The sequence below is a fragment of the Camelus bactrianus genome, chromosome 9 (assembly GCF_048773025.1).
Source record: "Camelus bactrianus isolate YW-2024 breed Bactrian camel chromosome 9, ASM4877302v1, whole genome shotgun sequence".
Lineage (NCBI taxonomy): Eukaryota > Metazoa > Chordata > Mammalia > Artiodactyla > Camelidae > Camelus > Camelus bactrianus.
Genome location: NC_133547.1, coordinates 19,610,028 through 19,633,196, shown reverse-complemented (window position 1 = coordinate 19,633,196; position 23,169 = coordinate 19,610,028). Strand labels below are relative to the sequence as shown.

The 23,169-nt window shown below is 53.9% G+C and overlaps 1 protein-coding gene and 1 non-coding gene across 3 annotated transcripts; both read left to right on the top strand.

Moving 5' to 3' along the window:
• Positions 1-864: 864 nt before the first annotated feature.
• Positions 865-12,202, top strand: PLEKHF1 (pleckstrin homology and FYVE domain containing 1). 2 transcript variants are annotated; one of them, XM_010950018.3, is made up of 2 exons: positions 865-1,044; positions 10,597-12,202. In XM_010950018.3, exon 2 carries the CDS (start codon positions 10,611-10,613, stop codon positions 11,448-11,450), a length of 840 nt encoding a protein of 279 aa, XP_010948320.2. In that variant the 5' UTR covers positions 865-1,044; positions 10,597-10,610; the 3' UTR covers positions 11,451-12,202. The 2 variants fall into 2 exon arrangements, with proteins under 2 accessions (XP_010948320.2, XP_074225980.1); XM_074369879.1 differs by lacking the exon at positions 865-1,044 and adding an exon at positions 3,082-3,382.
• Positions 12,203-22,339: 10,137 nt separating this feature from the next.
• LOC123615378 (U6 spliceosomal RNA) lies at positions 22,340-22,446 on the top strand. The gene has a single exon (XR_006722955.1). It is a non-coding gene; the product is annotated as a U6 spliceosomal RNA (small nuclear RNA).
• Positions 22,447-23,169: the final 723 nt, after the last annotated feature.

Below are 23,169 nucleotides of genomic sequence, written 5' to 3'. Positions count from 1 at the left end.
TTCCCCACTTCTGTTTTGAATACATTCAACCTGACAGAAGAGTTGCAAGAAAAAGTATGATGAAAAGCTGTAAGTCAGGGGCCAGCCAACTCCATCTGTTTTTGTAGGACCCATGAGCCAAGAAGGGGCTTTCACATTTTTAAGTAGTTGAAAATACTCAGAAGCAGCTTTCACATGACACACGAAAACAAAGTGCCGTTTGCCGAGCGCCCGCACACAGTCTACGCCCCGTTCGCTCCGTAACAGCAGAATTGAGTAATTACCGCACAGATCCTGGCTCGCAAAGCCCACAATATTTACTATGTGTTGCTTCACAGAAGAAGTTTGCTGACCCCTGCCCTAGAATCACCCACTGTTAATGTTCCGCACCCCGCTCCCCGTTTTCTCTGCTCTTGCTGAGACATTTGTGTTGGTCTCAATACTTCACCCCAGGTGCTTTAGCATCTGTCTCACTGTCTTAAGCCTAGAGCTGGAAATGACAGGTCTAGCCTGGGGAGAGATAAGATGATACGTAATCTTTAACATACAGTGCTTAGCACTCAGGCAGAAAGGTAACAATCAATCCAGTACAAATTTCTGGCATTTTCCACAGAGGTGATTGCTGGAACCTCTAACCTGAAAACCTTGAGCCTCGGAGCTTTCCTGAGAGCCTGGTTCCCAAAGTCTGGAAACCAGTTTTCCCTCAGATAGGGCTTCTTACTTAAGGAACAGAAAAAGCCTCAGGGAGACCTCATTTTTTCCACAGCTTGTGGCTTGGCTGACTCAACTTCTGCCTTTCCCTGAGTCACGAGTTTTTCCTCTTATTTGGAGGAGCACAGCCCTCCACCCAGGTCTTCTCCGCCCACGGCTGGTCTCTGGTGGGAAGGGGTGGATGGCTCGAGGGTGAGACTTGCGCTGCTTCCAGGGGATTTCCCAGAGTTCCACCCACTTCCATAGAATGTCAGCCCCGGAGGGAAGGACAGACGAGGAGACGGAGGCCCCCGTGGGCCCTGGACCAGCAGTGAGACAAAGCTAGTTGGGGTCTTCTGACTCCAGGACCAACAGGTATGCATTTTCTCTCTGATTTTCCAGAACCATGAAAAGGCCTCTGTTTCCTGGATACCTGGTCTATGCCAGGCACAGAGTTAGATGCCAGAGAGCTGTCTTGAACAAGCCTTCACAGGGCTTTCCAGCTTCCTTCCCATGGCCACCTCACCCCAGGCAGGGCCTACCATCCTGGAGAAGCTCCCTCTTGCTAGATAGGTGGGGGATCTGGCACTGGAACATGGCCTTGAAGGCTAGGCTCTAAGTCCCCCTCCATCCCCCACCCCCACCCCTTCCCCCTGCCCACAATGAGCATGTGTACACTTGGGATGGCATTTCCCAGTGTCTCAATGTCCCAAGTGACCTCCCTGGCTACAACTCAGCTTCTGGCATCCTGGGGCCTTGTCTCTCTCTCCTCTGTCTGGTGTATAGGCCCCGTTATACCATCGGAATTCATAAATTCAAATGCTTATTCAACTGCAGGTACAAAACTGGGTAAAGTAGGGTGAGAGAAAAACCACGGAGAATGGTGGGGACTGTGGTGAATGGGAGAATATGTGTCCCATCTAAAGGGGACAACTCTGTGTGAAGATAGGGGACCAGAATCTTGAAGTCCTCTGATTTAAGAGAAGCTGAAAATCCTTATATCTGTGTGTCATCTCTCAAGATGAAGTGTTGACAATGCATTTTACAAACGTTTAGATACTTTTGTGAGGCTGAGGCTTCTGTTGGGTGAGGGTAATAGCCGTGAAAGTGGTGGAGGTAGGGGGATGGCAGGGGATGTGGACTCTCCAAGGCCATGGCTGGTGGCCCCCTCACTTGCCTATTGCCTCCATCCCTCCTCTTTCTCTTGGCCTCTCCTTGCTGTCTCCTGTCTTGCCCCATCCCCTTCCCTTGTGGGAATGTGCCCATGTCCTGGCCCCACTCCACTTGGGCTGCGTGCCCCACCTCACAGCCTCTGCCCACACCGCCCAGCAGAGCAGGTCACCACTGCTCAGCTCATGCCTCCCAGCACCGGCCCTCCAGGCTTGAGCCCTAGGCAGAGTCAGAGGTCTGGACCGAGGCACCCGGAGCAGGATCAGCGCTCCTCCTGCTGCTGTCTCTTGCCTTGGCCCTGGCCCAGCAGGCACTGCCCTAGCCTGAGCCAGCCCCTCTTCACAGTGCCCAGGTCTGCCTTATTTGGCAAGACAAACTCATCTGTGCAACAGACATTCACTGAACTCTGAACTCAGTTCTCAGCACTGGAGAGAATGGAACAAACAAGATGAATACAGTCCAGCCCACGGGGCTCACAGCCTAGGTCGGGGAGACATGGCATGAACACATAAACAAGTGACCTAATTAGATGACTTCAGGTTGAGAGGGTGCTTTACAAAATAATAAAATGGGGTGAGGTAGATGAGGGTGATGGGGTGGCTCAGGGAAGCCTCTGAAGAGGTAACAGTTTGAGTTGGACCTAAATGCCAAAAATGCAGCCATGGGAAGATCTGGAGGCAAAAAGGAAGTGCAAAGGCCCGGAGGTGAAAATAACCTTAGGGTTTTGAAGAACAGGAAGAAGCTCGCGGGAGATGAAATGTTCAAACGAGGCCAGAGGGAGGCTGAGACAGCCCTTGAGCCGCGGAGCGCTGCGGCTTGGACTTTGATTTCAGTGTCAAGGGTGGGGAAACATAACTCACTGGTAATTGTTGGAGCTGGGTGATGGGTACACGGAGTCCATTATATTAGTCTCTTTCCTACAGCGTATGTTTTAAAGTTTCCACTGTAAAAAGTTTAAATTACAAAGCAGATAAAATACTGCTGATTTTTAATATTATGATTATCAGTCTCTCTGTTGCAGAGAGATGACGATGCCAGCTAGCAGCAGGGAAGCCCGCCAGAGGCGGCACAAGGCAAAAAGCCACCGCCTCCCTCCCCTTCCCCTGGCCCGCAGGCCCCAGTCGGGCGAGGACGAAGTCTCCCGTGGGGCGAGAGCTGCCAGCGGGAGGAGCACGGTAACAGAAAGGGACGCTGGGAGGGTCGGGGCTCGAGACTGGAGAGTCAGCCCCAGGAACGAACGAGAAGTTAAAGGCCCGGCCCACGCGGGCGCACACAGCCGACCCACTCAAACTCGAGCCGCTCCGCCTGCGCACATTTCTGGGGAACTTGGGCTCCAGGAGTTGGCGTCCAGGCTCCGCCCCCGCCGTGCTCCGGGGTTCCGATTGGCGGAGCCGCCGCGAGGGGCGTGTCCGGGAGAGTTGGAACGCGGCGGCTGAGGTGACCCGAGTTGGACCCCGCGGGCTAGTGAAACGCGGCGGGCGAGTGCCGACTGGTGGACCGACTGTCGGCGGAGCGCGGGACGCGCGGGTCCCCGGCCGAGGAGGTGAGGGGCCACGGCCGGGCTGGGGAGAGCGGAGCAGGCGGGCTTCCCGCCGGCCGCGCTCAAGCTCCCCGGGCTGCCCCGTTGAGGTGGCCTCCGGGCTCGGGCGGGGCGGGCGCGCAGCCCGGGCCATCCCGGACTCTGCCCCCAAGCAGAGGCGCGGAGCAGGGCGCTTCCTGCTGGCTAGCGGGGCTGGAGGCGGGGTGGGGTCTGCTGGGGCTCCAGGGACAGCGGGGTGGGAACAGGTAAGGGGGTTTGGCGGGGGTCGAGGCACGGTCCCCAGGGAATGCGCGACGTGAGGGCGGAAAATGTCTGGAGGCTCCCGTGGGCGTTGAGCCCTGGGGCTGCAGGGATCTCAGCGCTCCCGCAGTCTGAAGATGGTTCGGAGATTCCCGACTCCAGTTCGACGGATTCCTCCGTCGTTGGGGCCTCATTCCTTGGTCCCAGTCTGTGGGGGTCTGGAGAAGTGGGCTGGGACAATTGCCCCAGCGAAGGGGGTGGGAGAGGGAGGGTGGCAGCACCTTCCGGGTGGCCTGGGTTCTCTCTGATCTCCCTCATTTAGGAACCGCCTGGCCCCTGAAGCGTTTGACTTTATGACTTTCGATGGGAGTTGTCAAAGGAAACAGGGCTGGGTTTACTCTCCCTTTTCACAGAGGGAGTAACTGAGGCAGGCCCAGAGAGAGGTGGCAGTTCCTTCCCAGCCTGGAATCACCTGGAATCTCCTCCCCTCTCTCCCCGAACACCCAAAGAGCTGTGCAGGGGAGAGCTGTCATCAGCCCCTTTCTCAGGTGGGAAAATGGACGTTCTGAGTGACTGAAACTTGATTAGGGATATTTTTGTTTGGAATTTGAACAGCACTGTTATCTCACCACCAGAGAAGGTCAGAAGCCAAGGAGGATGAGAGGATCTTTGCTGGGGTCATTCTTGGCACATAATTTCTACTTAGTGCTGATGTCTTCCTGGGCCTGTAATTTCCACTAGGGTCTGTGCAAGCTGAGAGTTGACTCTAACTTCAGCCTGTGTCCCTGCATACATCAGCCCTCAGGGCTGCCAAGACAGGGAGTTGGGGCAGCCCAGCTGAGATAAGGGACCTGCCCAATCCGGCCCACCCCAAGGAAGGAAGAGGGCTAGGCAGCCCAGCCAAGCTAATAGACCTGCTCAGGCCACCGCAAGGGGCCCCATGACCTGGGGAGGGGGACTGGGTGGTAGAGGTCAGGCATTTGGAGAGGGGCCCTGTTCTCTGAATTTGAGGTTTCTGATTCTGTCTTTGGTCCAGAGCAGCCTTCAGCAGCTCATGGTTGTCTTGGAGCTGGGACCTTGGGCAGTGACTCTGTTGATGGAGGCAGCACCTTTCCCAGTGGGGCTTTTGTGCAGATTGAGTGAGATAATACTTGTGACGTGCTTACTGTTGTGTCTGGTGAGCTGTAAGTTCTCAGTTAATGGCGCCTCTGGCTTGTTTTCCTTATTACCGTTCTTTTCATGGAGGAGGGCCTTCCAGGAAGCATAGGGATGGACAGGCTGAGGGGTAGCCCACCTGGGCAGAGAGGACGCTTGGATCATGGCTCTCCTCTCAGTGCACTCGGAGAAAAACTCAGATCTTCCTCTTGGCCCATGAGCCTGCAAGACTGGCTCCTTACTCTTACTCCTCATGCCTCCACAGGCAAGTCCTTGAGCTGTTCCCTCAGGCCTTTGCATGGCTGGCTCCTTCACATTCAGGTTGTTGCGAGGTCACTTCGTCCTCAGGCCTTTCCTGACCACCACCCTCATCCCAGCCCTGCCCGGCTCATCAGCCTTTCTCTTCATGGCACTCACGATCAGAAATCACCTTGCTGATTTACTTCGTAGTCTGGCTTTCACACCAGGTGGTTTGGTACTGAAGGGTGTGGTCCCTAGCTCCTGCTATAACCCAGTGCCTAGCACAGTAGGACTGTGCCTGGCACATGGTAGAACCTTAGTAAATACTCCTAAGATGAAATCAAGCAAGCATGGAAGCTGGGTGGGCCTGGTTGCAGCTAGAGGGAAGGAGGGGTGGGTGATAAATCAACCCTGCCCCAATCGGGAGAAGCCAGGTATAATCCCAAGGGCCAACATCCTGACTCCCTCTGTGACCTTGGCCAGGTCCCTCCCTCTCTGATAGGCAATGTCCCCAGCTGTAACTCTAATAGAAGGGTAGACCTGGGTGCCCCTCTCAGCTCCTACTTTACAGGGTTCCCCTACTTTGGGGCTCCAGACATCTCTTTCAAATCCCAAAGTCTGTGTCCAAGCAGAGGAAAGAATCGTGTTCTTGACAGACACGTCCCTGGAGTGGATGCGTTATGCATTTGACAGTGTGTGGTGGTATAGATCAGGGTCTGCAAACTTTTTCTGTAAGGGGCCAAACAGTACATATTTTAGGCTGTGCAAACCATCCTCTGTCGCGTGTGGCTCTGTTCCAATAAATTGTATTTAGAAAGCCTGGCAATGGTTCAGAGTTGGTATAAATTTGCCAGCCCTGGTGTAGATCACATGTGACACCTTGACTGTCAGGCACAGAACCCTGGCCACCCAGTGACACTCGAGGAATGGCTCATTCACCGAGAGCACTTTGGCCCAGCTCAGGTGATGGGAGCACTCGTGTTCAGGAGGGCTAGCCCAGGAGCCTGTCGCCCTTCTGAACCCTCCAAGAAAGAGCAGATCTGTTCACTTGCCCACTCCCAGATGCTGGCCCTTCGGGAGTGTCCACCTTCTGACAGCACCTAGGGTACCACACGGGGTCAGCACAGGCTGTCCTGAGGCAGACGGCGCCAAGAAGAGTGGGCGGGGGCTCAGCTCTCTCCTCCCCCATCCTCAGGGAGGAAGGTTTACTTTTCTGGTGAGAACAATTAAAAAGAAGATTCCTTATCAGCTGCAAGGGGTGGGGGGTGGGGGGTGGGACTGCTGTTGCATTTCCCAAGAAAATCTCCAGGCCATGTTAAGCTAGGAGTGAATTTCTGGCCGTGGCAGATCTGGTAGGCAGATGTTGGGGGAGTCCCCAGGAGAATGCTGTCTGCCGGTCCTTCATTCAACCTGGTTCCCCACTGCAGGCCCATGAAGGAGGGGCACAAGAGCCTTCCCTCTACCTGTCAGTGGGGGGGGGGGGGGGGCTAGCTCCCCTGCTCAAAGCTTTCCCCTCCCTGAGCACTGCTCCTCACTTCCTCCATGCTGCCCACCTGGGTAGCATCTAGTCAGGGGTGGACCTGGGCAAGTCAGCCTCCAGAGCTCACTCAACCCAACAGGGCTGGGTAGGGGCCACCTGCTTTTCTTTCAGTCCATCTGTCTCAGCATGGAATGTGTTGTTAGGGCTCTGTGGCTGCAAGATTGGGTTATCATCCAGTTCTGCCAGGTGGCTGACACACAGGTGTGCTGGAGAGAACACATGGAGCTCCAACCTCAGATGTTCCTCCTGCATCTCCTGAGGCCCCGGGCCCTGATGCTGTGCGGTGACCCACTGCGAGGCCGGGAAAGCCCCGAGCTCCTGACCCAGGCAAAGTCCTTAATTCTTTTCTTTTCGAGGACCTTAAATTTAGAAAGAGAGAAAGAAAAAGCTCATGTTCCCACTTCCCAGAATTGGGATTTTATCACATTTGCTGCTGCCTTTTTTAAATAAAAGAAATAAAATATTACAGATAAAGGTGAAATCCTACTTAAGCCCTACTTCCTGGTTACCTTCAGGTCGCCTCCCCCAGGCCACTTTTCTCCTGATTTTGGTTAGTGTCTTTTTTTTTTTTTTTTTTTTTGTAACTGTCTTACCGTTTTTAAGCATACATTCTGTTCAGTAGTGTGAAGTATATTCCCATTGTTGTGAAACATCACTGGAATTCTTTCCATCTTGCTAAACTGAAACTCTACACCCATTAAGTAACAGCTCTCCTTCCCCCTCTCTTCCTCCTCCCCCACCCCCAGCCCTGGTAACCACCTTGCTACTTTCTGTTTCTATGAATTCAATTGCGATAGATACCTCGTATTAGTACAATCACACAGTATTTGTGTCTTTTTGTGACTGGCTTATTTCAGTTGGCATAATGTCTTCAGGGTCCATCCATGTTGCAGCATGAGACAGGAGGTTTTTTCCTTTTTAAGGCTGACTAATATTCCATTGTATGTCTGTACCACATTTTGTTTATCCATTCATCCATCGGTGGACACACTTGGGTTGCTTCCACCTCTGGGCTGTTGTAAATAATGCTGGTATGAACATGGGTGTGCAAATACCCCTTGGAGATCCTACTTTTGATATTTTTGGATAAATAACCAGAAGTGGATTGCTGGATCGTATGGTAGTTCTATTTTTAATTTTTAGAGAGCCCTCCATACTATTTTCCACACTGGCTACACCAATTTACATTCCTACCAATAGTGCAAGAAGGTTCCAGGATTCCAGTTTTCCCACATGCCAACTCTTATTTTCCAGGGGGCTTTTTTTGGAGGGGGTAGTAATAAGTTTATTTATTTATTTTTTTACCAGAGGCCCTTGGGATTGAACCCAGGACCTCATGCATGGTAAGCATGTACTTTAACCCACTGGGCTATGCCCTCCCCCCTTATTTTCTGGGTTTTGAGAGTAGCCATCCTCATGGATGTGAGGTTCCATCCTATCCATTTTTATTCACAGATAGAGTTCTTGAAGACTTTTCAGATATTGCATCATTTCTGCACACACAGTGTCACACAGACCGTTGTGCAGGTTGCTTTTTCCACTCTGCACCTGAGGTCTGTTGTCAGCCCATGTTGACGCGCACAGACTGGGTGCAGTCGTGGTGACCACCAACAGTAGCCCATTGTGTTCTGCCCTCCCGCCTCTGCCCAGATCTCTGTTGTTTCTGCTGCAGGTCCCAAAGTCACTGCTCTTATGTGTCTTCCTCCTCTGCTACACTCTGAGCTTCTCCAGCAGAGCCCTCGTCCCGCCCAGCCTGGGGCCCAGCACTGAGCCCAGGGGGTCCTGGGGTGACCTCTGGAATGTTCCCAGACTGTCCACGGCAAGGACCCAGTGACCGGTCCTAGCAGGATGGCTCAGGGCTGTCACCGATAATGAGCTAGGTTTGCAACATGCAGCCAAGATCAGCAACCTAAAAATAGCGGTTCTTACATAAGGTGGTGTGCACAGCACTTATCTAGACGCCTTGTGGTCTGAAAGCGGCAAGTGATATGTGACTCGGGGCCAGGCACCCCTGTTGTATAATGCATCCAGCCCCCGTGCTGAGCCCCACATCGGCTTCCCACAGGTGGCCTGACTGACAGAACTGCAGTGCAGTGACCTAGAAACACCATGTGTGTCATCAGTTTGGCCAGCGGTGGGCTGTGTGCACCTGTACACTTGTGTGCACATGGTGGTGGTGGTGGCTGTGGCTGTGGGTCAGCTCTCATCTGCTTCCTCTTCAGAGATAGGAGGTGGTGGCTCTTTCCTCCCACAGTGGGTCCTTGGGAGCTTCAGCTTATTCATTCACTAACCACTCACGAAGCACCTACTGTGTGCTCGGCACTGTCCCAGGCATCGGGGGTACAGCAGCAAATGAGAAAAGGCTCCTGCTCCGAGGGAGCTTAGAACTGAGTGAGGAGAGTAGAAAACACTCACACAAATGATGGGTAGAAAAGCAAAGACTAGGTCCCTGTGAAGAAAAAAACAAAATAGGGTAATATCCCAGAGAAGGGGTCAGCAAGCTTTTTCTGTAAAGTCAGTAAATATTTTAGGCTTTGCTGCCATGTGGTCTCTGTCACAGCTCTCAGCTCTGCCATGGCAGCAGGAGAGTGGCGTGGACAATCACAAGTGAATGGTGGAGCTGTGCTCCAATAAACCTTTATTCACAAAACCAGGCTATAGGCCAGATGTGACCCTGAGGCCATGGTTGGCTGACCCTGCCCTGGGTAGGGGGAGAAGCTGCCTGAACTGAGATTGTCAAAGGGACCCTTCCTGAAAGGGAGAGAGTCAGTTTCAGGCAAGACGTGGTGGCGCCCTGCTCAGTTCACTGGTAGTTGTGTGGTGAGAAGTGGGCAGACGGAGCTGGGTGGGAGACAGAAAAATGATGGGGCTTGCTCAGGGGTTGAAAGCTGGGGGTACAGGAGGGAGGGGATTCAAGGGTAAGTCCTAGATTTAAGCTTCATCAACTGGGTGAAGGATGGTTTGTTTCCGGGAAAGGAGAGGAGCTGGAGGGAAAAGCCGGGTTTGTGTTGGGCATGTTGAGTTTGAAGACCTTAGATGAGCAGGTGGGAGATCACGGAGCAGTGCAGCGGAGAAGCCGGGACTGCAGGCTTGACTTGGGGAGTCAGCAGTGTTTGGGTGGTCTTTAAGCTGTGAGTCTGGTTGGTCAGAGGGTGTGGGTGTGGACAGAGCATAGGGGGCCCGGGTGAGATCTGGGGTCACCAGCATTGAGCACTTGGCAGAGGAGGACAGAGTGGGCCTCATGCTCCAGGGGTGAAGGCGCTGAGCAGCTCGGTCTCCGGGGGCAGGGGGAGGTGCAAGCTCTGGCTGCCTACTTACCAGCAGAGCCTCAGTTTCCTTCCTGTCAAGAAGGGGGTTCTACTTAGGGTTGGTGTGAAGACTGAATGAATAGGCATGCATGACACGGAGAAACACTCAGCAACGGTACCTGTGATGATGGGGGTGGTGACCACAGGGCGGGGCTCTGGGCTCATGGCTGAGTGAGCGGTTGCAGGGTCTGTGATGGTTTGGCTCGGGGAATGGGGAAGTCAGTGATGGGTTGGGGTTTCAGACACCCCATTATCCAGCACTCACCATCAGGGTACATACACCTATGCCCTTCTGCCTGGCGCAGGCCCAGAGCGCTGGATAGTTCATGCTCCCAGGAGCCCCTGATGGGAGCTGGGGCTCAATAGCCTTCCCCCTTGGATAGATGGTGTTGAGGTGTGTTCTACCCTGTCTTCCAATGTTCCCCAGAGGTTGAGCCCCCACTGCCCAGCTACACATCTTTACTGCTGCCTTCCCATCCCCATCCCTGGCTGGCTTCCACAGGCGTCTCGCTGGGGAGTCGCCCCCACCCCCATCTCCCAGTAACTCCTTGTCTAAGGTGGGCTTCTGGGACAGCAAGTTTCCTGTGTTGAGTGGCCATCTAGGCCTGCTGGGTCGTAGTGGGATAGTAAGTGGGTTTTCTGGCGGATGGGTTAGTGAGCTGGGGGTTGGTAGGTGGTCTTGACCCTGGCAGTGCCTGGGCCAGCTGACGCCTCCTCTGCTGCTCCTCCGACAGCCGAGTGGCCGAAGATGGTGGACTACCTGGCGAACACGGAGATCAACAGCCAGCGCATCGCCGCGGTGGAGAGCTGCTTCGGGGCGTCGGGGCAGCCGTTGGCACTGCCGGGGCGGGTGCTGCTGGGCGAGGGCGTGCTGACCAAGGAGTGCCGCAAGAAGGCCAAACCGCGCATCTTCTTCCTCTTCAACGACATCCTGGTGTACGGCAGCATCGTGCTCAACAAGCGCAAGTACCGCAGCCAGCACATCATTCCGCTGGAGGAGGTGACGCTGGAGCCGCTGCCCGAGACCCTGCAGGCCAAGAACCGCTGGATGATCAAGACGGCCAAGAAGTCCTTCGTGGTGTCGGCCGCCTCGGCCACGGAGCGCCAGGAGTGGATCAGCCACATTGAGGAGTGCGTGCGGCGGCAGCTGCTGGCCACGGGCCTGCAGCCCAGCACGGAGCACGCGGCGCCCTGGATCCCCGACAAGGCCACGGACATCTGCATGCGCTGCACGCAGACGCGCTTCTCGGCGCTCACGCGGCGGCACCACTGCCGCAAGTGCGGCTTCGTGGTCTGCGCCGAGTGCTCCCGCGAGCGCTTCCTGCTGCCGCGCCTCTCGCCCAAGCCCCTGCGCGTCTGCAGCCTCTGCTTCCGTGAGCTGGCCGCCCAGAAGCGGAAGGAGGAGGAGGAGGAGCAGGGCTCCCGGTCCCCCGGGCAGCCAGCCTACCTGGCAGGGGCCGTCTGCGGGGCGTCCAGCGGAGAAGATGACGACTCGGACGAGGACAAGGAGGGCAGTGGGGACGGAGACTGGCCCAGCCGCGTGGAGTTCTACGCCTCCGGCGTCTCCTGGTCATCCTTCCACAGCTGACGCCGGGTCTGCAGACCTGAGGGAGGGCTCCCCTATGCGTTTTGGCATCTAAGCAGATGCCACTGCCCAGGCCCCTAAGAGGGCAGAGTTCCCGAAGCCACTTAGTGCCCTTAAGACTACTCCACGGCACCCAACCCATGGGTGGCGGGCATAGAGGGAGTGGCTCCTTTTCCCTGAACCCTCAGTGCCTTTGTTTGGACATGGGCGTCCTTCTAGTTCCACTCCAGGTAATTTTTCATTTAGCAAACCAAAAACACTTAGGCTTCTTGGGAACAAACGCCATTTCTCAGCCCTATGAGCCTTAGCTCCAGACGACCCCAGGCACCTTTAGGGACCAGAGAGAAGATAGGACTGGAGTGAGGTCCCCTCCTCTCTGAAGCCTTGAACCACAGCACCTGGCCCTGCCCCCCTGCAGGGAAGACTGTGGGCCCTGAGAGACCTCGGGGAAACCAGCGCCTCCCTGCCCTCCTTTCAGGTCAGGTATGTGGGCTCACTCAGAGCCAGGCAAGAGGCTGCCATGCTGTGGGTGCCTGTGAGGCCCAGGGACTGCAGCCTGAGCTCCCCACAGTCCAGGGAAGCCTGCCAAGGCCACTGGCCCCATCTCCCATCTTTCCAGGTGCCTGAGGCCTCTCAGTCCTGTCCTCATCCCTCCCTGTGCTGGGGAAAGCAGTATTTTTCCATTGGGACTCTTAATTGCAAGCGACAGAAACCCTACCCAGACTGACTTAATAATAAAAAGAAAGTTTATTGTCTCGTGTGGTTGAAAAGCCTAGGAGCGTTCTTGCTTCAGACACAGCTCTGTGTTTGGGGATTGAAACCATGCTGAACAGCAAATGTCAACAACCGTCCACCATGCTGGGTGTTCCTGGGAACACCGGCAGTTCCAGTGGGGTCAGATGTTCTCACCACACCCTGGCTGGGTCCCAAGCACACAGCTCTGTCCATCCAGATGCTTGACCATGGGCTGGCACCTGCAGCCCCATTCACCTGGTATGAGTTATCTAAACGGACGGACAGCAAGTAAAGCCAATAAGGAGAAATTTGTCCTGCTCTGCCGGGGCCGTCTGGGTTTAAAGCTCTCCCACGTGGCCTTTGGCCCAGGCCTGCCCCCAGGGTTGGTGCCACTGAGTGGGGGCATCCCAAGTGCAGAGCAAGTGTGTGTTGGGGCTGGAGCTTGAATGACAGCCTCCCGGTGCATGGCCCACACCTGGCCACGGAGCTGCAGGTCCTTCAGGACGGTCTCCTGCACCAGTCTTTCCTTCTCTCACCTGACTGGCAGAGAGAGGGATCACTGCCAGTTAGAGTTGGTGACCTTGGGGCCAGGAAAGCTTCCCCAGCCCACACTTGCCTGAAACCCCACCAGCTCCAGTCTCTGGGTGAACAGTTGTCCTCTCTGCCCGGTTCTCCAACGCTCACATGCAGGCAGAACCCTGAGGATCTCCTTGGAGTGCTGACCCAGCAAGCTGGGCCACCCCCCTGAGGGAGGGTGGGAGGGGCAAAGTGTGAGGCGCCTCGGGCCGGCCTGTGGCCTAACCTGCAGGGCAGAGGGACCCGGTGGGGAAGATCAGAGGTGCTTCCAAGAATTTACAAGCCCTTGGGCTCTCTGAGCCACACAAACTGGTTCATGCGGTTCTGCCTGGGCAGAGGACTCAGGTCAGGGCAGGTTGTGGGGTGCAGGGCAACTTACTGAAGACAGCCAGATCAGGCATCCTTGGAAGCCCGGGCCAGGCAGCCCTGTCCCTTCACCCAGGCCTGGTGCCGGAGCAGGGAGTGCCCAGTTCTAGCCACTGGCCTCTTGGTGACAGCCCCACTGCCCTGGAACCTCCCTTGCCCAGGGAAGGGGGACTAGAAGCACTAGGACAGCATTCCTTGGGACAGGAGAGACGATTTCCACAGCTGATCCCAGGCACCACCAGCCTTCTCCATGGCTGCCTGCCAGAGGGGCACAGGGCACAGAACCAGAGGCAGGTGGGGCAGGCTGGCTGAAGGCTGTGCCTTCCTTGCCAGGGCTGGCTCAGTCCTCAGCCTTCGATCCTCAGAGCTGCTTCCCTCGCGCCCTCACTCCCCACACCCTGACCCCAAGGGCTGGGACAGGGCTGTGGCATCCCTGAGCCTTCATTCATGCAGACTCACTCATTGCCATATGCCAGGTTGGGGGCTGGGGACACACAGCCGGAGTCAGACCCACGAGGTCACAGCTCTCAAGGAACATACAGCCTAGTGGGGGAGACACAGAGGCACAGGAGCAGGTGGCGTGGTCCTGGTGTGGGCTGTGACGGCGGCATGGACTGGGGCATGGGGGGTGCAGGTGGAGGGCAGTGCTCCACAGAGGAGAGCTTGCCCTGAATGGGGAGAATGAGTGAGGCCAGTTGGGGAGACGGTGTTCCAGACCGGGGGACAGCAAGTGAAAGGCCTCGAGGAGAGGAGGAACCCGAGTGTTCTGAGCAGCATGGCTGGGCATAGACCAGAGAGGTGGGGGGGGTGCCGCTTGGATGCACTGGGAGCCCCCGGAGCCTTCAGCAGGGTAGCAGGTTTTCTGTTTGCTTTCAGGGCTGTGTACAGATGGCTGAGGCGGGGGAAGTGGCTGTGCAGCCTCCTGCTCCCCCTGGGATCCCCAAGGTGGGACCTAGGCTCCACTAAGGCCACATCTGCCTGCCGCAGTGGGTGGCGGAAGGCAAGCCTTAGTTGCTGTCACCTTCCCCCAGCGGGCTGGCCCCTGCCTTGTTCTGAGACACTCTGATGACAGCAGATAGGGCTGGGAAGCAAAGTTAATGCCATGGGTGTAACATTTGCCCTGGACTGAGGGTGAGGTGGAGCGGTGATCACTGCCCCTGGCCACTGAGAGGGATGTAGGGAGGAATCAGGACCCCCCACTGTGGAAGAAGTGGGCCCAGGGAAGGAAGGTGCTGCCTCGGGAGATCCATCTCTGAGTCCTTATGGGTTTGTTTCCCTTCAGAGACAACCTCGCCAGCCTGGCTTGGGTCAAGGGTCAGGCCAGGTCCTGCCTCCACCCACAGCCCCCTGCTGTTCTCAAAAGGGGCCTGCTGCCCAACCAGGCCTCACGAGTCTGCACTCACCTCTGCCACCTCCCTAACAGGTGCTGTCATCCAGGACTCTGTGGAGTTACCCCAGTTAGGGACACACAGCTGACCTTTGCCCTTGGCCACCATGCTGCCCTCACACCTGGAGGAGGTCAGGCATTTTTAGGCCGAATCAGTGCCTCACTCCTTGTGGGTGTTCCGTTTTCCCCAAAATGATGCGTAAGGTCTGGCAGCAGGGCTGGGTCTGCAGGGCCTCATCCAGGCCCTCACACCCTCTCCTGGGGCTTCACTTGCAAGGCCTGGCAAGGGCACGGGAACTCACTGTCCTGCCAGCCATGTGCTCCTGTCCACCACCCAGGAATCTTTCCCTTCAGCTGGGCATGGACTCCATGTCCCTGCCAGAGGACGAGGCTGCTAACAGGCTTTGGGCCCTGGGAGGGGCCTGCCTAGGCCCTTCCTCTCTGAGATGCAGATGTGTGAGAGCCTGAGGACCAGGCCCAAGCATTTGAGGGGCAGTGGAGCCCCCCAGCCCCTTAGCATTGCCTGAAGCACTCTTACTGGAATCAGGCCAGATGGATGAATTCACAGCGGTGACCACAGGGCGCTTTGGGACTGATTGACAGGCAGGCCTCCCTTTCAAGTTTAGCCCACCCCTGGGCAGGAGTGCAGAGTTCCTGCAGGACTCAGATATTAGGGGAGAACTACTCGGGGGTATGTCAGTGGCTCCAGCCTGTAAGTTTTGGCTGCTGGGATTTTCAGATACTGAGTTTTCTTAAACAGGGACCACCACATGTGCGCTGATAACATTTGGGTGCTGTCTGCCACAGGCAGGCAAGGGATTCACGGGACCCAATGAATCTTATCCCACTTTGATGATGGGGGAGGGGTTATATTGGTGCTGATGGGGGCAGTGGCTGCCACTTCCTGAGACCCATCTGTGCACTGGTCCCAGGGAGGCAGAGCCAGGTCACACAAGACCATCCTCAGGCTGAAGGGGATAGACAAAGCCAGTAAACAGAGCTCCCGGGACAGCTGTGTGAAGACGAAGGGCTTCCTGGAGGAGGTGGTGTTTGGTTGAGCCTCAGAGGACGGCAGGACTTTATCAGAGAGGATGGGAGTTGCAATGAGGCCTGGAAGCCTGGGTCTTTTTGTTAATCATCCCCTCCTGTCCCTGGCATTAAATATTTGTTGACTGAATAAATGAATCAAGTAAGAAATGGACTGAGGGCATTGGGGCAGAAAGGATGGCAAGGAAATGGAAGGAGCCTGCAGGCAGTGTGCTAGATGAGAACCCTGGCCTCTATCTGGAGGTTGGGGACCAGCCCCTTCCCTCAGACACTGACTGTTGCCCTCTCAGGCAGGGCAGGAAGTGCCCACCGACACCCACCTAGGCAGAGCTTTCTGGAAAGATGACATCAGACTAGTTTGCAGGGGTCCAGTCGCTTCCCTGGGGACGGCATCCAGGTTGGCATCTGAGGATTTCTGCTGACCTGGCCTCCCCCCTGCCCCTGTCTGTTGTCTGGGACTCAACCAGAAAGAGGCTGCAGGGGGAAGCAGGGCCACTCCTGGGCTCAGCCACTGGGCGCGGAGGGTGGGACTTCGAGGCTGACCCAGTTCTCAGCCAGGACCCGGGGTCTCTTAGGCCACACTCACAAATAAGGCAGCCGCTTCCGCTGGCCCCCTTCTGCCCCAGAGCCAGCAGGAAGTGGCCTTCCTGAGGGCTGTTGTGGGCGGGAGGGGCTGCCTCTGCGTCTGGGGCTTTTCACACGTGGCACCAGCAGGGTCTAGGCTGCCCAACGCCTCCCTCCTCAGTGCTCGCTGGCTGGCTCCTGCCTCTCTCTGTGCCCAGGCCCCCATCTGCCAAGGCCCCCCTGAGCACGTGGGTGCTCGACCTCAGCCCTGAGCAGACTCAGGGGGCCTGTGCCCAGAGGGCAGAACGTGGGGTGGATGCCAGAGGTGGGAGGAGAGAGGCCTGCCCCACTAAGCCTGACAGAGCTGGGCTCTGGGCTGACTCTGGCTGGCATTTTGCCTCTGCCCGTGAATTTGGCCCTCCTGTGGACCCCAGTGCAGCTGCCACCTCCACTCTGTAGCCTTCCTGGGATGACCCAGGTCAGCATGGCTGTCCCATTTATGCTCCCAGAGCACCTGCAGCTCCTACTCTGGCTTCCCCACCCTCTGTCCTCCAGGAGGTGCCTGAGGGGGCCTGTGTCCATCAAAGCTGGCCCTCAAGTCCAAGTCACTCAAAGGCAGGGGCCAGCTCAGTCATCATTCATCTGTGGCCCCCACAGGTCCCAACCCAGGCCCTGCACCACGGCCATTCCACGGATGCTTCTTTTCTAAGAGTAAGTGGCCTTGTGACTTCCCCTAGCTCCTGGGGGCCATTGGCAAGATGCCAGGTTCACAGGGACAGCTCCTGCATCCACAGCTGCCCTGACCTGCTTCTCCTAACCTGTTGGTCTGACCTCCATTGGTGCCTGCACTCAGGCTCCTAGCCACATACTGGGGTGTCTCCTGGCCCTTCCCTTACTTGTCCCCCACTCTCCTATGCCCTTCCAGGCAACCCAGGTCCAAACTGAGGGAGTCTGTGGTGCACCGAGGCCCCAAAGGAGCTTCCTTAGGGCCATGGAGGGAGTAGTTCCAACGAGGCCCACAGAGGTGGGTGTAGACCCGTCTGTACTGGACACTGCAAGGTGGAGTCCTTCACCCAAAGGAGAGTGAGCCCTGAACACACACACACACACACACACACACACACACACACACACACCTCCAGCCCCTCTCGGCCCGCCTCTCACTTTCCCCGTCCTGGACTCCCCATCTCAAAACCTCAGACTGGCTTTGGATCAGTCTAGAAGGGAAGAACAGAGTGGGAACAGGGCGGTGGCACCCGGGAAGGAGAGTGAAGCCCACAGGAGGCTCTTGGGGGCTCTTCCCCTCTCCTTTCACAGGTCCCCGGGCAGCCATGTCCCTGACACTGGCAGGTCAGGGTCAGTGCCAGCCCAGCCGCCGTGGCCAGGGCACTGTCCTGAGTCCTCCAGATCTAATCGCCTGCTGGCTCCCCTCCCTGCCACAGAGCCCAGCTCTAAGCGGAATGTTCCAGCGCTGAAAACAGAAAGGCAAGCAGGCAGGGAGGGGGAGAACAGGGGATGGGCAGCCGGAGCCAGACGTTTCTGGGCAAAAACAAGGGGAAATTTCAACCCTTGGAGCGTCAGCTAAGGGATCCTGCCAGACGTCTGACCCCAAAGAACAGGCTTTCCGGAGACTGGTTCCTGCGCACCAAGCAGGGAGTGATGGGAGTGGGGGGCCTAAGGCCAGCCATCCATGGGGCCCATTCTTCCTCAGCACAGCCACACTTGACATGACCCTCTGGCTGCCCACAGCAATACCCAGGGCTGTGGAAATCAACGTTCCAGGATTCTGGAACACACACACACACACTTTATGCAGTTTGCAAATTACCAACATTCTAAAATGCCAAAATGCCTTCCTTTGTATCCCAACCAAGCCTGCTGGAGTCCCCACCCCCAACCCAGGAAGCAGAAGAACCTTTTCAGCCTTGGGCCAAGCCAGACACTTGCTGACAACTTCTTTTCCCAAGACCGGAGTTGCAGCAGGAGTTGGAGTTGAAGCAAAGGTGCTCAGTGAGAGGCAGGGGGCTGTCGAGGAGCACAACAGTGGATGCAGGGCTTGCAGGGGGCCCAGCTCTGGGAGGGGCAGGGCGTGCAGAGCATCACCCCCAGGACCAGCCCAGGCTCCCCACGCTCCTTCTGTTCTGCACTCATGCTGTGTCCTCACCTGGAAACACCACTTTGCTCGCAACTCCCTGCCCCCTGCTGCAGGAGCGAGTTCATGGGGAGGTGGGCACCTGTGGTTCACCTGAGTGCGTGTTCCTCCCTCTGTGGTCACACTCTGGTGTTCCCTGGTGTGAAATAAAACTACACACACACACACACACACACACACACACACATATAGATGTCTTTGCCCCTGGTTCCCGGCACAAAGCTCCTAAAACCTTTGTAATTTCCTAAGTCATAAGAGCACTAGGAGCATTTCTTGTCTCTGCCAGTTATACAATTCTGGTTTTTGAAGTGAAAAAAAAAAAAGTGAATGAAGGGCTGCAAATGGCAAAATATACTTTTTTATGGGTGAGTTGTATTCGATTACATATATATATATATATATATATATATTTTCTGCATCTCTAGTATCTATTCAACTATTGATGTGCATTTAGGATGCTTCCATATCTTGGCAATTATAAACAATGTTCCCGTTAATAGCGGGGTGTATGTATCTTTTTCAGTTAATTATTATTTTGTGGTTGGCTCTATTCCTTTGATAACTATGTAAGTTTAAAAAGCTAAAGCTCTAAATGGTCTTAGAAACAATAAACAGTACATACATGTAAATTTAAACATATATGTGCAGTAAAAAAAAAAAAGATCTATCAAGCCATGAAAGACATAGAAGAAATTTAAAAGACATATTACTAAATGAAAAAAGCCAGTCTGAAAAGGCTACAAACTGTACGATTCCAACCAAATGACATTCTGGAAAAGGCAAAGCTACAGAAACAATAAAAAGATCGTGGTTTCCAGGGGTTTGGGGAGAGGGAGGGAGGGGGGAATGAACAGAAGGAGCAAAAGGGATTTTTAGGGCAATGAAATTATTCTGTATGATACTGTAGTGGTGGCTACATGTCATTATGCATTTGTCAAAGCCCACAGAATGTACAACATCAAGAGTGAACCCTAATGTAACTATGGACTTTGGTTGATAATAATGTGCCCATGTTGGTCCATTGATTGTACCAAACATGCCACACTGATGGGGGATGTTGAGGGTAGGGGAGTATGTATGTGTGGGGGGTGAGGGGCTATGTGTGAACTCTCTGTATTTTCTGCTCAATTCTGCTGTGAACCTGAAACTGCTCTAAAAGAACAAAGTTTATTAAAACAACAACAACAAAAGAGCGCTAGGAGCATTTCGGACACAGAGGTTCTAAGTCCCTTGGGATTTCCTGGACAGTGTCTTTTTTCATAATGAGGCAACAGCAGAAAGACTAAGCCAAGATGAGAAGCTTGGAACTTAGAGTCCCCCTGCCCTCGCCATCCTCCAGGAAGGGGAGAGACTGAGTTAGTGATCAATCATGCTGAAAGCTCCATAAATATCCCACAAGTGCAGGGTTTGGAGAGCTTCCAGGTTGGTGAACACGCGGAGGTGCTGGGGTGGGTGGGGGGATGGCGCACTGGAGAGGGCACGAAGCTCCACGCCCCTTTCCCACTCACCTCGCCCTGTGCGTCTCTTCGTCTGTATCCTTCACTATACCCTTTATAATAAGCCAGTAAACATGAGTTCTGTGAGACGTTCTAGCAAATTATCAAACCCAAGGAGTGGATCCTGTGAACCCTGATTATATATAGTCGGTCCATCAGAAGTACAAGTGACGACCTGGGATATGAGATTGGCACCTGAGCCGGGCGCAGCCTTGTGGGACTGAGCTCGCAACCTATGGGGGCTGCACCGACACCAGTCAGTGTCAGAATAGAATTGAACTGCAGGACATCCAGGTGGTGTCACAGAGAATCGCTCGGTGCGGAGGAGGGAAACCCTGCACATCTGGTGTCAGGAGTGTTGTGAGTGTACTGGCATGAGAGCAAATGAAATCGTGGAGTGTTTTTCCCACACCCCTGGGGAAGCCCTTTTCTTTACGTTCAGCCACATGCTTTGATACAGCTCATTCACCCACATTCTGGCTCTAGAAATGGTCATAGGACATGGGTTGGAACAAGCAGTGCAATCATGGACTCAGTAAACAGACCTCCTGAGGACTGCAAGGGTCCACAGCCACTTCCTCCACCTGCACAGAGAGGATTGGTCCTGAGTCATGTGACAGGGGGTCTCAGCCCAACCTCCCAGGAGAGTCCAGGGAAAGGGGCCAGGTGAGGGTCTTGGAGCCCAGATTCACCCCCAGAATGAGACTGTCACCAAGACACTGCAGATTTCAATTCAATTAGGGAGGAAACCACACGACGATGAACAGCTCCAAGACATGAAAACAGAACATTCACAGCAATTGTTTTCCTTTATTCAAGTCAAAAACAAGGCGACATCTCACGCAGGCAGTCTTGCTGTCTCACAAGCTGATTATCACATGAGTGGAAGAACAAACATAATTCAGATGAAAATCTGATTTGGAGAAACAAAGCCTGCCCAGCCCTCCTCCAGTTCGGAGAGCAATGATGCAGAGAGACCAAGCTCTTCAAGGATGTGCTTTGTGAAAACACCCGTGTCCTCCAGGATCAGGTGCAGGGTACTTCTGCACATCAGCCTCCTCTCCAAAGGTCAAGGAGTGAGCGGGGAGGGAAATCAGCAAGTCTTCAGAGCGTTACAAGGAGGAAGCTGGCGCGAGGTTGGATACATAACCCGAGCAGTCAGCTGTCTGAGTTACCCTTCAAGACTTCTCTTCTTTTTCTAATCGAGGTCTAACCTACATCCAGAAAAGTGCACAAATCTCAAGTGTGCAGCTCAGTGAGACTTCGCACACTCACACACACACATATAATCACCACCCAGATTAAGATACAGAGCATCTCCAGCCCCCAGAAGACTCCTTCAGCCCCTCGCAGCAGTTCCTGCCTCCAAGGGTAACTGACATTCTGCTTTCTGTCACCATAATATTTTCCTTTTTTTTTTTTTTAACTTCATACTGATGAAACAAAATTCAGATTTTATGGCAAGACAAGAAAAATTTAAACATAAAAATGCTCTTCGCCTGTTTGGGCCTCCTCCCATTAGTGTGTGTTGTGCAGTTGCATTAACCAGACCTCCTGAGGAGATAACAGTCCCTCTTAACCTCATCAAAGGTCACAGCTCTTTAGATAATAATCTTCCTTCTTAATCTTGCAAGGGGCCAGGATGACCCATGAACGACTACTGGCTTTGTACACGTAGATCGAGTTGTGTAGACTGTTAACAATATGTCATTAAATGTACAGGCTTCTGTCTCAAAAATTTATGTCACTGTGCTTTGATCTCTAACAAGTAGAGAGCAGTTCTGGGAGCTTTCTGAGAGGCTGTTTCCAGGTTATAATCCTCAATTTTGTTCGAATAAAATTTTCCATTTCTTTCTCAGATCAACTGATTCATTTTTCATCAACGATATAAATAGATCACATTGTATGTATCTTTTTGTTCAGATCTCTTTGCTCCACATTATGTTTGTGAGATTCTCCCATGTGGGTCTTTGTAGTTGTTTTTTTTTAATTGTGGTGGAGTGTTCTATTTGGGGACGCCGCCACAATTGTTTATCCATTCTGTTGCCAGGCATTGGCGTTGTCATGAATGAAGATACATAAGCTGTCCTACCGCTGGGCTGTTGATGGACACAAGCCCTCATTTCTCGTAGGCACATAACGAGGAGAGGAATTGTTGAGACATGGGACCTATGTACTCACAGCTTTAGCGGATGCTGCCCAGCAGTTCTCGGCCGGAGTTAAACCAGTTTGCACCCCCACCAGCAGTAGGTGAGGTTCCAGTTGCTCCACACCCCACACCAGCACTTGGTGGGGTCTGTCTTCCTCTCTGCCGTCATTCTGGGGGGTTACTTGGCATGCAGGCCTCAGACACTGCCCTGACGTTGGAGGTGGCCTCGCCAGGCACACGGGAGGTGGCCTTTCCTTTCTCACTTGGGTGGAGTGGGTGTGTGGGATGGAGGTGGTGTGGGAGTTAAGCCTGGCCTGTGAGAAGCAGTCAGGGTGCATATGGGGTGTAAAATGAAGTGGGAGGAACCCCAGAAAGCTAGCTTTAAATTTTTTATTTATTCATTCAAGCATTTATTACCTGGTGCTGGCTTCGGCAGCACATATACTAAAATTGGAACGATACAGAGAAGATTAGCATGGCCCCTCCTCAAGGATGACACGCGAATTTGCGAAGTGTTCCGTATTTTCTTTCTGCTCAATTCTGTTGCGAATCTGAAACTGCTCTAGAAGAATAAAGTCTATTTTTAAAAAAGTATTTGTTACCTGCAAGCACTAGGCATATAGCTCTGAACAAATCAGACAAAAATTCCTCCCCTCCTGGACCTTACATTCTAGTGAAGAGAGACAAACACAATTTTCTTTCTTTTTTTTTTTTCCTTCAATTTTTTTTGTTTTGGTTTGGTTTTTTGGGGGGTGGGGTGGTAATTAGGTTTACTTATTTATCTTTTAATGGAGGTACTGAGGATTGAACCCAGGACCTTGTGCACGCTAAGCATGTGCTTTACCACTGAGATATACCCTCCCCCCAATTTTTACACATTTTATTTATTTTTTTGAATATACATATATTCATTTTCATCTTCTTTCTCACGGTAAGCTATTACAAGATGCTGAATATATTTCCCTGTGCTATACAGTATAAACTTGTTTGAACTTATTTGCCTATTTTATATATACCTGTCAGTATCTGAAAATCTCGAACTCCCATTTAAAAGTATGTTACACTGTATCTCTGGTGTCTTTTCCGATACTAGGAAGATTCCCAGCCAGGAGGGGCCACACTATTTGGAAATGCTCATGCCTGCCCATTGTTAGTTGAGCTCTGCCGATGTGCTTTTCCTTCTGTTTTCTGAAAAGATTATCTCAACCCTCTTCTCCTTGATACAGATCCTCTCAACTGGGGAAAACGCC